General features: G+C 41.5%; 1 protein-coding gene across 1 annotated transcript; it reads right to left on the reverse strand.

Moving 5' to 3' along the window:
• Nucleotides 1–3,965: 3,965 nt before the first annotated feature.
• Nucleotides 3,966–12,867, reverse strand: LOC106573756 (aspartate aminotransferase, mitochondrial). Its single transcript, XM_014149093.2, has 10 exons — nt 12,673–12,867; nt 11,652–11,808; nt 11,343–11,471; nt 11,185–11,244; nt 10,911–11,072; nt 10,676–10,780; nt 5,660–5,810; nt 5,370–5,535; nt 5,128–5,278; nt 3,966–4,936 (listed from the first exon to the last, which is right to left on the reverse strand). The coding sequence occupies exons 1-10, from the start codon at nt 12,750–12,752 to the stop codon at nt 4,814–4,816; spliced, it is 1,284 nt and encodes a 427-aa protein (XP_014004568.1). The 5' UTR covers nt 12,753–12,867; the 3' UTR covers nt 3,966–4,813.
• Nucleotides 12,868–13,803: the final 936 nt, after the last annotated feature.

Raw genomic sequence — 13,803 nt, forward strand, 5'->3', positions numbered from 1 at the left:
AACTGTGCTTTCCATGGCCCCTCAGAAACATACACCACAGGAGGCTGCTGAGGGGAGGACGACTCATAATAATGGCTAGAATGGAGTGAATGAAATGGTATCAAACATGGAAAACATGTTTGCTGCATTCAATACCATTCCATTCTAGTGATTACTATGAGCCGTCCTCACCGAAAGTCAGAGGGCATTTTAAGGATTACATTTGACTTTCAATGATGTTCAAGAAAATCAGGGGGCATGGGAGTAAACGGCAATGTGCAAGCAACAAAACACCTTTCATGCTCCTGAAATTGAGAGTCAAAAGAGTTCATACAGTATACAGAATATATTACACATGCTACCGTTCAAAAGTTTGGGGTCACTTAGAAATTTCCTTGTTTTTGAAAGAATAGCCATGTTTTTTGTCCATTAAAATAACATCAAAATGATCAGAAATACAGTGTAGACATTGTTAATGTTGTAAATGACTTTTGTAACTGGAAACGGACAATTTTTTATGGAATATCTTCATAGGCGTAGAGGCCCATTATCTGCAACTATCACTCCTGTGTTCCAATGGCACGTTATGTTAGCTAATCCATGTTGATCATTTTAAAAGGCTAATTGATCATTAGAAAACCCACTTCTGGATGCGCTGCTGCTGCTGTGCGTTTTGTTGCCGATCTTACTTTGCTACCTGACGGTTTTCATTACCGTATATTTTTACTTTTTCCCTCACTCAACTTTTTTCATTCAACTTTTTCACCCCGGAGGTTTTATCTGGACATGGTTCGTCAGGACTTCAAACAGCCGAAGTTAAGTAACATTAACATGATGCCTTCTAATTGCAGTCGTTGTACTTATAATATACAGGAGAACGATCGCCTTACGGCAAGGATATCTGTGCTGCAAGGCCAGCTTCAGACGCAATCGTTAGGGAAGGGCAATTTCAGTGTAGGAAAGGATGAAACCGCGTCTGTGCCACCAGTAAGTAGATAGTAACGTTAGTATAAATCCCCTCGCACGGTCCCCGCAGCCGGACAACTTTCTCATGGCTTCTGGAGGGAAACGCTGTAGGAATGCTCAACCGGTGTCGCTTATTCAGCCGACAGAAACTTTCAACCGGTTCTTCCCATTAAGCGAGTCGGAGTCGGAGGCCGAGACTTCTCTGGTCTCTGCTCCTCCCATTGTGGGGTCTGAGACGCCGTCTGCTCCCACCATTAGCTCTGACAAATTGAAAACCCTAGTCATTGGCGACTCCATTACCCGCAGTATTAGACTTAAAACTTATCATCCAGCGATCATACACTGTTTACCAGGGGGCAGGGCTACCGACGTTAAGGCTAATCTAAAGACGGTGCTGGCTAAAGCTAAAACTGGCGAGTGTAGAGAGTATAGAGATATTGTTATCCACGTCGGCACCAAATATGTTGGGATGAAACAGTCAGAGGTCACCAAGCGCAACATAGCTTCAGCGTGTAAATCAGCTAGAAAGATGTGTCGGCATCGATTAATTGTCTCTGGCACCCTCCCAGTTAGGGGGAGTGATGAGCTCTACAGCAGTCTCACAACTCAATCGCTGGTTGAAAACTGTGTTCTGCCCCTCCCAAAAGATAGAATTTGTAGATAATTGGCCCTCTTTCTGGGACTCACCCACAAACAGGACCAAGCCTGGCCTGTTGAGGAGTGACGGACTCCATCCTAGCTGGAGGGGTGCTCTCATCCTATCTACGAACATAGACAGGGCTCTAACTCCCCTAGCTCCACAATGAAATAGGGTGCAGGCCAGGCAGCAGGCTGTTAGCCAGCCTGCCAGCTTAGTGGAGTCTGCCACTAGCACAGTCAGCGTAGTCAGCTCAGCTTTCCCCATTGAGACCGTGTCTGTGCCTCGATCTAGGTTGGGCAAAATTAAAAATGGCGGTGTTCGATTTAGCAATCTCACTAGTATAAAGACCTCCTCCATTCCTGCCATTATTGAGATTGTGATACCTCACATCTCAAAATTGGGTTACTTAATGTTAGATCCCTCACTTCCAAGGCAGTTATAGTCAATGAACGAATCACTGATCATAATCTTGATGTGATTGGCCTGACTGAAACATGGCTTAAGCCTGATGAATTTACTGTGTTAAATGAGGCCTCACCCCCTGGTTACACTAGTGACCATACCCCCCCCCGTGCATCCGGCAAAGGCGGAGGTGTTGCTAACATTTACGATAGCAAATTTCAATTTACAAAAAAAAAAAACAATGACGTTTTCGTCTTTTGAGCTTCTAGTCATGAAATCTATGCAGCCTACTCACTCACTTTTTATAGCTACTGTTTACAGGCCTCCTGGGCCATATGCAGTGTTCCTCACTGAGTTCCCTGAATTCCTATCGGATCTTGTAGTCATAGCAGATAATATTCAAATTTTTGGTGACTTTAACATTCACATGGAAAAGTCCACAGACCCACTCCAAAAGGCTTTCGGAGCCATCATCGACTCAGTGGGTTTTGTCCAACACGTCTCTGGACCTACTCACTGCCACAGTCATACTCTGGACCTAGTTTTGTCCCATGGAATAAATGTTGTGGATCTTAATGTTTTTCCTCATAATCCTGGATTATCGGACCACCATTTTATTGCGTTTGCAACAAATAATCTGCTCAGACCCCAACCAAGGAGCATTAAAATATGCTCTCTCTAATTCTCTCTTTCTCTCAGAGGACCTGAGCCCTAGGACCATGCCTCAGGACTACCTGGCATGATGACTCCTTGCTGTTCCCAGTCCACCTGGCCGTGCTGCTGCTCCAGTTTCAACTGTTCTGCCTGCGGCTATGGAACCCTGACCTGTTCACCGGACGTGCTTGTTGCACCCTCGACAACTACTATGATTATTATTATTTGACCATGCTGGTCATTTATGAACATTTTAACATCTTGACCATGTTCTGTTATTATATCCACCCTGCACAGCCAGAAGAGGACTGGCCACCCCTCATAGCCTGGTTCCTCTCTAGGTTTCTTCCTAGGTTTTTGGCCTTTCTAAGGAGTTTTTCCTAGGGAGTTTTTCCTAGCCACTGTGCTTCTTTCACATGCATTGCTTGCTGTTTGGGGTTTTAGGCTGGGGTTCTGTACAGCACTTTGAGATATCAGCTGATGTACGAAGGGCTATATAAATACGTTTGATTTGAAATTATGTGAGCACAGCTGAAAACTGTTGTTCTGATTAAAGAAGCAATAAAACTGGCCATCTTTAGACTAGTTGAGTATCTGGAGCATCAGCATCCCGGAGTCACCTCTTCACTATTGACGTTGAGACTGGTGTTTTGTGGGTACTATTTCATGAAGCTGGCAGTTGAGGACTTGTGAGGCATCTGTTTCTCAAACTAGACACTAATGTACTTGTCCTCTTGCTCAGTTGTGCACCGGAGCCTCCCATTCCTGTTTCTATTCTGGTTAGAGCCAGTTTGTTCTGTGAAGGGAGTAGTACACAGCGTTGTACCAGATCTTCAGTTTCTTGGCAATTTCTCACATGGAATAGCCTTCACTCCTCAGAACAAGAATAGACTGATGAGTTTCAGAAGAAAGTCTTTGAATCTGGCCATTTTGAGCCTGTAATCGAACCCACAAATGCTGATGCTCCAGATATTCAACTAGTCTAAAGGCCAGTTTTAATACTTCTTTAATCAGAACAGTTTTCAGCTGTGCTAACATAATTGTAAAAGGGTTTTCTAATGATCAACTAGCCTTATAAAATGATAAACTTGGATTAGCGAACACATCGTGCCATAGGAGCACAGGAGTGATGGTTGCTGATAATGGGCCTCTCTACGCCTATGTAGATATCCCATTAAAATTCATCCGTTTCCAGCTACAATAGTCATTTACAACAATGTCTACATTGTATTTCTGATCAATTTGATGTTATTTTAGTGGACAAAAAAAATAGTTTTTTTCAAAAACAAGGACATTTCTAAGTGAGCCCCACACTTTTGAATGGTAGTGTATATAAATAATCTATTTAATTAAATGGTACAGTATCAGTGGGAGATGTGGCAGTTGTTGATTGGTAGACAGCGCTCTTCCGTTACAACAGCAAAATAACATCCTTAGCACACAGTGGCTGGCTGATCATCACAATCAGGGACTCCATGCAGCACATATCTTCCCACATAAAACAAGTGCCATGACCCCAGTACCATCACCTAGAAAGGTTCCACTGGCATTAAAGTTGTAACAAAGGTTTGTAGCACCTAACATATTTTTGGAAAATGATTTTGTAAATGAATCCTTAATAAATTAGACACACATTTCAATACAATTACCTTAAAGAGACAGTATCTTTAGTAAAGAATTTTCTAGAAAAATGTCTTAACCATTATTACTTTGGTGTTCCACATCACAGCCAATAGTTGAGCACAGTTCTTAGAGACAGGGTGTGCTCAGGCCAAGTGAGAGGACATGCTGCAATATAAGACATGATTCCAAACAGTGATATTGTGCTTGTTAGTTTTCATTGTCAAGTATGACTTACACAAGATATTTTGAGCTCATGACCACTGCATGCATGTCTGAGGGAGGGTAAAAAAAGATTCAAGAATTCCATGGATATTTTTTTCAGGGAACCGCACATTAAAAACCTAGTCACAGATAGTCCAACATCTAGACAATGCCAACAGGAAATGCCAAATAAAATAACCCTATGGCATCTTATATTTTTGAGTCTTTCCCTAAAGCAAAGCAGAGGAGAGGGTTAATTTACATAAAAGTTGTTTTGTTTTTCTTGTCTGGCGCTACCGCCCCTCTATCCTCTGGTGGTGACTACGGTGTGACTCCTGGTTAGCCATCTCACTTGGTCACTGCATGGATACCTTGTGCAAGGTAACCCACATTGCCAGAGGTGACGCCAGCCATGGAGATACGCCCATCCTTTGTCATGTAGACGGAGAACTCCTTTGTGAGGCGCGCCACCTACACAAGATGGAATAGTTACTCATTACGACTCATTAACTGCATATTAAGCTATTTAATATCTAGACAGATACTTATAGTATAGCCATGTTGGATGTTTCATCCAATGATTCCTTACCAGTAAGTAATCCAATGGAAATCACATACTATATTATGAGACAGTGTAGAGTCTCAGCACACAGTTACTCTACCTGATCAGGCTTCAGCCCTGTGAAGCAGAACATGCCAATCTGGTCAATGACGTGCTGCCAGTTCTGAGTAGAGCCCTCCTTCTTCAGGTTGGCCACTAACAGCTCCCTCATTGTGATGATGCGGTTAGCCATGCCATGCACCTCCCCCAGCCTAGGGAGAGAACAGCCGTCACTCAGCTGGGAACGTATCATGTTGGCTATGGGACAATTGAAATACAACACTTCGTGAATGACTTACTCACCACTCTTTGTACAGGTCTGGTGTATTGAGGATGGTGGCAGCGATGCGCGCCCCGTTCATGGGAGGGTTGGAGTAGATGGGCCGAATGAGGATCTTCAGCTGGGACTCCACACGCTTGGCCTCCTCAGCATCCTTACACACCACAGTGAAGCCCCCAACACGCTCACCTGAAGACATCACACACCACCACACAATGCATGTTGCTTAGCTTAAATAATAAATAAATATGGTATTTTGTTTTCCCCCAAAACATTATCCTCAAACATGACCAATGCAATTATCATAACTCACCATAGAGACCCATGTTCTTTGCAAAGGACTGAGAGAGCACAATGTTGTGGCCTTGCTCAATGAAATAACGGACAGCCCAGGCATCACGGTCAATATCACCACTGGCAAAGCCCTGGTAGGCCATGTCAAAGAACACCAGGAGGTTCCTTTTCTGGAAGAGAAAAACATGAGAACTTGTTATGTACAGTACCTTCAGAAAGTATTCACAGACCTGGACTTTAAAAATAAAACAAACGACTTTGAATATCCCTTTGAGCAGTTACTAATTACACTTTGGATGGTGTATCAACACACTCAGTCATTACAAAGATAGAGGCGTCCTTCCTAAGGAGAGGAAGGACACCGCTCAGGGATTTCACCAAGAGGCCTTTAGAACAGTTAGAGTTTAATGGCTGTGACAGGAGAAAACTAAGGATGGATCAACAACATTGAGTTACTCCACATTTTTTTATTTTACCTTTATTTAACTAGGCAAGTCAGTTAAGAACAAATTCTTATTTTCAATGACGGCCTAGGAACAGTGGGTTAACTGCCTCGTTCAGGGCAAGAACGACAGATTTTTCTATTCTTTTTTTTACTACTATACTAATTTAAATACTAATCTAAATGACAGAGTGAAAAGAAGGATGCCTGTACAAAATAAAAACATTCCAAAACATGCATCCTGTTTGCAATAAGGGACTAAAATAAAACTGCAAAAATGTGGCAAACAAATTAACTTTATGTCCTGAATACAAAGCATTATGTTTGGGGCAAATCCAAACACAGCACATCACTGATTATCACTCTTCATATGTTCAAGCATGGTGGTGGCTGTATCATGTTATGGGTATGCTTGCCAAGAACTAGGGAGTTTTTTTTTAAATAAAAAGAAACAGAATAGAGCTAAGCACAGCCAAAATCCTAGAGGGAAACCTGTCTTAGTCTGCTTTCCAACAGACACTGGGAGACAAATTCACTTTTCAGCAGGACAATAACCTAAAACATAAAGGCCAAAATATACAATAGAGTTGCTTATAAAGATGACATTGAATGTTCCTGAGTGCCATAGTTACAGTTTTGACTTACCGTAAATTCCGGACTATAAGCCGCAACTTTTTTCCCACGCTTTGAACTTCGCGGCTTAAACAATGACGCGGCTAATATATGGATTTTTCCCGCTTTCAAATTTGTGGGTCCTGACAGCGTGGAGCATTGTCAAAAAAATCCACTATCATCAACGGGTTTCGAAAGGCTGGACTGCTGCGTGTTGAAGAGGGCTCAGCGGGGGATTTGCCTCCGGATGAAAGTGACGAGAGCGACAATGAAAACGATCCAATATCGGATGAAGCAATTCTGAGGCTATTCAACTCCAATACCGAAGGAGATGGTTTCAGTGCACAGGAGAAAGATAGTGACCAATGACTTTCTTGGTAGGCTACTGTTTACTGCTAATTTTTTATTTTTTGTTACAAGCCGTGTTTCGTTAAAGCCTATTTATTTTTGTTACAAGCCGTGCTTCGTTAAAGCCTATTTATTTTTGTTACAAGCCGTGTTTCGTTAAAGCCTATTTATTTTTGTTACAAGCCGTGTTTCGTTAAAGCCTATTTATTTTTGTTACAAGCCGTGTTTCGTTAAAGCCTATTTATTTTTTGTTACAAGCCGTGTTTCGTTAAAGCCTATTTATTTTTGTTACAAGCCGTGTTTCGTTAAAGCCTGTGTAAAGTTCATTTGTTTCAATGTACCGGTGGCTTCAATGTACCGCGGCTTATAGACATGTGCGGCTTATTTATGTTAAAAAAAAATAAAAAATTAATTCAGTGGGTGTGGCTTATATTCAGGTGCGCTTAATAGTCCGGAATTACAGTAAATCTACTTGCAAATCTATGGCAAGACTTGAAAATAACTGTCTAGCAATGATCAACCACCAACTTCACAGAACCTTTTTAAGAATAATGTGCAAATATTGTACAATCCAGGTGTGCAAAGCTCTTAGAGACTTACCCAGAAAGACTCACAGCTGTAATCTGCTAGTGCTGAGCAATTAACTTAAATGTCTGTAATTTTTTTCAGTTTTTAAACAACTAATTGACCAATGTCGGTTAAATTATTTGAATTCCATTTCGTTCTGTTTTTTTCTGTAAGCTCTATGCGCACATTGCACTTTCTCTAGAGATAAATCAGATCCAGCCTGAACTGTGCGATGTAGTAGGGAGTTGTTGTTTCCAACAGGGCAATACTCTATGGTTAAGTGTATAAAACGTGGTAATTAACTACAATGACCATAATCCACTGCACATCTACTTGTCCGGTCTGTGTTTCTTTTATGCCTGCTACGGAAGAGGCAGAAGAATGCACGATCGTGAGGGGCTAGAGAGAGCAGCTGTTGCTTCCTAATCTATCACTAACCACGGTTTGTACAGACAGTGGCAAGTCAAGGACTTCAGTACTTTTTCGAGCACTAATATTTATTTTCAAGGCCCATCAATTTGCAATAGTTTCTATATGCAATTGTTTCTCGTCGCCACAAGATGGCAGTATATCGCCACAACCTCATGAAAAAAAACACTAATTTACTATTATTATTCATCACTACCTTACAAGTTCTCCTCAATAATATGTTTCACTACATACAGTAGTAAGTCAGTACTGATGATGTTGACTGATTTCCTTATATGAACTGTCACTCAGTAAAATCTTTGAAATTGTTGCATTTATATTTTTGTTCAGTGTACATATTACATTTCTTTATATTTAAATCGTCTTAATATTTCACTACATTTTAGGTCCCCCAGGCTGTCCCAACACATGACATGAAAGTGAATTCTGACAGTGTAAAAGGACCTTAGTTAACTATAGAATATTGTATTCAATACCCATTTGAAGAGAAAAATGTTATTGTGTTTGATAAAATTAAAGATTCTCTCAGGGGACACTATTTAAATTTAAGGGGACAACACATGGGTCCCAGACCCCGAGTTGGGGAACCATCGTACTAGTAACCTCTGTCCCTGCTTGCTTCAATGTTTCCTCTCTCTGTGTATCTCCTTTGCCTCCTTCAGCCTGACTCACCACTGTCTGTCTCACTACTCACGGTAAAGAAAAGGTATTTTGTTATGAGAATTTAAACTAGCCCATCTTTTGATTATGGCTAGCTTAATTTCAGTCAACTGCTCCTGCTGAGGTCAGGCTCGGTTCAACGTTAGCTTCTAACTTGATCCTTCTAGCCAGCTAGATATAGCTAGCTCATTTGCTAACAGCCAGAGCCCTTAACCTACCTAGCCAGCTAGACATCGGACTGAAATATCATCGACTATTTACCAGTTGTACACTCATTCTCAGAGAGTGAGGTGGTTTTTGTTTTGTGGGATGTCTGTTGACACGGCAGGAGGCGAGGGATGTTAAAAAAAACTACAAAAACCACTGTCGGCGGCGCCTCTCTACCACTTGCCACTGTAGGTCTGGGCTGAGGTAGTTCGTTTCACTTCTCGGCCTATGTCGTGAGCGGAATTTCCCATCGGACAGAGTGGTGAGTGAATGCACTGCTAAAAAGGCAAATCCAGGGGAGCAGGAAACATAATGAGCGTACATTAATCATTCATGATTCCACTCATTCAAAAAGGTAGGCACGATTAGAACTCAGATCAAGAAGCCTTCTGAGCATTGCTCAACGCTGGGAACGCAATAATAAGTGAGTAAATGATAATTAAATAAAAAAAGGCGAGTAAATGCTATTTCACAAATAAAAAGGTGCATAAGCGGCATTTACCCTCTACTACATCCCTGGATGGGTCTGGCAAAACCATTCATAAAAATCTATATCCTGCATGCAGGGTTGAATCTACATTTGTCAAGCATTTAAGCACCTCAAGCAACTTGCGCAAACCCTGCTCTACCTGAAAATACATGATCTAAGTGATTGATAGTTGGTATTCAGTCATAAAAGTATGCTTTATTTATTCAACCTAAATAATCGAAATCCGTAATTATTTAAAAAAATAATCGAACTGACCTCAAAAAGCACTGATCGCTGCCAAAGGTGATTCTAACATGTATTGACTCGAGGTGTGAATAATTATGTAAATGAGATATGTATTTCATTGTGGCCTGGTTGGTGGGTAATTAGGTTTCATAGGGCTACTGGGTCGTTCCAATTGCAGGAAATTAGCTTTTAAAACTGCAAAATGAAGTATTGCCGCTCTATGGAGAAAAGGGTCGAATTGCAGGAAATGGATTTAAAAATGCTAAATATTCTACACCACCAAGATGGGGGCCTCTAAAATGTTCTCTAAAATTCAGCAGCGCCAATGGGCCAGCCGCACCCATTGCCATGCCCACCACCTAAAACTGTAACATAGTTGACGTTTCATCTTAAAATCAGCCATAAATCCCCTTGTGGCAAGGGGAATGGAAGCTTGTTGTGTGCAACAGAGGGGCAATTGAATGCAAGCTTCACCGCCCAAAAATTATTGTTAAAACATTTCTAGCCTGTTAATCTATGGGTAACAGGGTTGATGTGTTATTCTCAACCTGTTCAGTTTCCCTCCACAAAACACCAGAAAATGGCCAAAAAGAGTAGAATCAGCTGACCTGCTTTTACACTATGATTTGACTATCAGATGTTCAAGTTTCTTTTAAAACAATTTTTAAAAAAGGAATAGTTTTACCATATTAAAAGGAGAGTTCAGTTCATTTAACAGGGTTGACCTAAAAATTAGGGACAGGTTTATTTTTTTACCTTAAAATTAAATCACATGAAATGTTGGGGTTAAGTGGGTTAAAATCTTCCTAGAAGTCACAGAGGGACATGTCAAAACTCTGAATTTTGGCACTTTAGCAAGACTTTATTCATATAAAAAATATGATTTAAAAATGTTTTCATGTTGTCTATATTAAAAAGGGCACTTCATTTAATATAACAGGCTTTTCAAATTCAATATTTGTGCACAATTTCTACCTAAAATATCAAAGGGAAGCAAAAGGCACTCATTTCATGGAACGACCCTACTACATAACTTTATATTCAGTTGTGTTTACCTTCACCAGGTTAGCAATCTCCTTCCACTGCTCTGGCCGAGGATCCACTCCTGTGGGGTTGTGGGCACAGGCATGAAGCATGATGACACTTTTCTCAGGAATTTTCTGAATAAGAGGAAACAGTAACACATTTGTTTATCTATAATCCAGCAGTTACTTGAAGTACACATTGATAGGGAGAGTACAATGTGTACACATTGATAGGGGAAGATTAGGCTTCTGTGCCATGTCTTACAGAAATGTCATTCAGGGCTCCCTGGAAGTCAAAGCCACAGGTCTTTGGGTCATAGTAGGTGTAGGCCTTCAGTTGCATCCCAGCGTCTCTGAAGATGGGTGTATGGTTCCCCCAGGAGGGCTTGGGCAGGTACACATCCCGGGCCTCTGTATGGAAACGGGACTGAGGGAGGGGTGCAGGAACAAAGAGAGTGGGGAAAAGAAGAGACTTTCATTCATTAGCATTCATGATGATGGTTAGATCTTTAAAAAAGCAAAAGGATCAGGGCTCTTACCAGGAAGTTGGCTCCAATTCTCAAGGACCCAGTTCCAGAAATAGTTTGGACAGTGATGTTCTGGGAACAAGGAATAAACAACAAACGGTCAAAATAAGGCTTTTAAAGCTGTGCCGTAGAATCAGGATGTCTGAAGTTCCAGGAAAGGCTCGACTTACCCTGCCACTCTGGATAACCTCATTGTTGTCTCCTAAAGCCAGCTTGGCGCATGCCTTGGTAAAGTCCCCCAGACCACCAATAGCCAGGTATTCTTTGTCCAGCTTCTTTGCAGCAATCTGAGCTTCAGCCTAAGAATACAGAGGGTAAAAGTCAAGCCAAAGTCTGTTGTTCTCTGTGTCAAAGTGATTATAGGCAGCTAGGCTGACGTCTTTTTAACTTATAGTCTATCAAAATTGTTGTTTCTCATATTATGAGGTTTATAATGAGAGTCATCCTCATCATAATCATCAAGCAGTGATTGAACACACCTTGCGAACACAGCTGAGGACATATGGTTTGCCCTGGTCATCACGGTATGCTCCTACACCCAGATTCATCTTCTTAGGGTTGGTGTCTCGCTTGTAGGCCTCTGACACCCCCAGGATGGGGTCAGGGGGACCCATCTGCACCTCAGACCACCATGAGCTGAAACATTTGGGTAGGGAGATTGAACCATCCCGTAGAAGATAGAAAGGGTAAAACACAGACTTGCATCAACTCAATTTACACCCGATTAAGTAGTCTGATACCTTTGCACTAAGTAGGATTTGATCCAAATTAGGTGGTGGTAATCCCCTAACAGTCTGAAATTGATTAAGCTAGTCTGCTTTCACAAACAGGAATGTTGGATGTTGCAGCATCAACAACCAACGACTAATGTTGCAAGGATGACATTCTGTCACAGGCTTACATCATCATTTATTGCATTAATGGCTTCATTTGATGGGCCTACCTTTCTTTCAGTGGTCAGCCAGTCACCAGCAGTACAGTAATGAAACATGCTTGACCAGTCATGAGGGGGAAAAGCACTACATTCCCAGCTAGCTCGTTAGTGTTTTGTGACCTTGTTAGTTTGCTACACATTAAAGTCAATGATTTCTGACAGTGCTAAAGCTGTTTCAACTCCTCCAACTGCATGTAGCTACTATAGCTATCTGGTTACCAGTTAGCTGCCAAAACACATTGTTGGATCCTAGTTTAGTAACATTAGGTTAGCTTGCCAGCTAGCTACTGAACAACCTTGGTTGGTGGCGAGGTTGCAAATAGCCAACCAGCCTCACAAGGCCTATCAATGGCTACTTTGCTAATTACCTGGACATGGCTGTGAAAACCAGCTAACATGCTAGTTGTCCATTTGTCTTGAGATAACTAGCAAGCAACCTGCTCCCTTTGAGGGGAAAGACAAAGGGTCGTTCGTCCGCTAGCTAGCTCTGCACTGACTAGTTGTCTATGGCTGTCAGCTAACGTGCTAGCTTGTCAATAAAGCAGTACTCTCGGAGCACATTTTACCTGGCACGAATGGAGAGCACACCCAATGGAGGGTGTACCCCGACGGTAGAAATGATCTTGCTTGACTTCAACAGGGCCATTGCTGGTACTCAACACAACACGCACGGAAAACCGTCTTCTGAGTTCCCACACACTGTACTACGTAGCTCTGCTGTCAATTGCAGCACACCCCCACGTGCTCAACAGCGCCACGAAGAAGAGTTCAGTCTTTTTGAGTGCACTGTAGGTTTGGGATACATATTATTGTGATACGTATTATTGGCCACTTGGTGGCAATACAGCCCCATAGAAGTGTATCTAATACAAGGTCTCCATGCAGAAGATTTCACAGCCCATACGGGTTTGTAATGCTATTGTATTTATTAACCCACCCAGTGTACTTACTTTACATTTTGACATCTTAAATAAGTTGATAAACAGCTCTTTATTGTCATTAAATATCTCACATTCAAAGATCGATTAGGTTATACAGAGCACAGCCCCAACGGCAATCAAGCATGCACAGCCTTACCTGGAAAGCTTTATTTGTTGGTTGTATTCACTGAAAGTGTTACCATTGAAAAATAAGGTTTCTAGCAATGCATGCAAATGATTACTGTAGCTTACCATGTCCAGTCATTGCACAGTGTCTTTCAGTGCTTTATCACTCCATTTTACAAAATAAATGTATCATTATGATCAAGAATATTAGATGCATTATTAGTCCATGGGAATGTTTGTAAATGCAATAAACGCAGAGATTCCCCTAATTCAAGGGAGAGATGTTCGGTGGGCTTTTTCTATGACTGAGTGATGACATTGCAGATAACATTTTCATGCAGGAAGGACTAAGTGCATTCCGCTGTGTATAGCAAAAGTGAGGTGTGAGTTAGGGTTAGTGAAGCAAGAGTAAGTGTACCTCTATCTCCTAGAAGCCTCTCCCTTTCTTCCCCCATCTTGTATTTCTAGCTTACCATCACCCACACGACTTCCTCTCCATTGCTTCTATATTAGTCTGCCTCTCCTCTCTGATTGAAACAGCAAGTCTGTTGGAAAGGCTATTTTAATATTGTCATCTACAATCTGTGTGGAAAATTGAATGGATTTTAGTAAGTATAGCACTGGAAAAGCTCTGATACCACAATCAATGAA

The sequence above is a fragment of the Salmo salar genome, chromosome ssa16 (assembly GCF_905237065.1).
Source record: "Salmo salar chromosome ssa16, Ssal_v3.1, whole genome shotgun sequence".
NCBI classification, from domain to species: domain Eukaryota; kingdom Metazoa; phylum Chordata; class Actinopteri; order Salmoniformes; family Salmonidae; genus Salmo; species Salmo salar.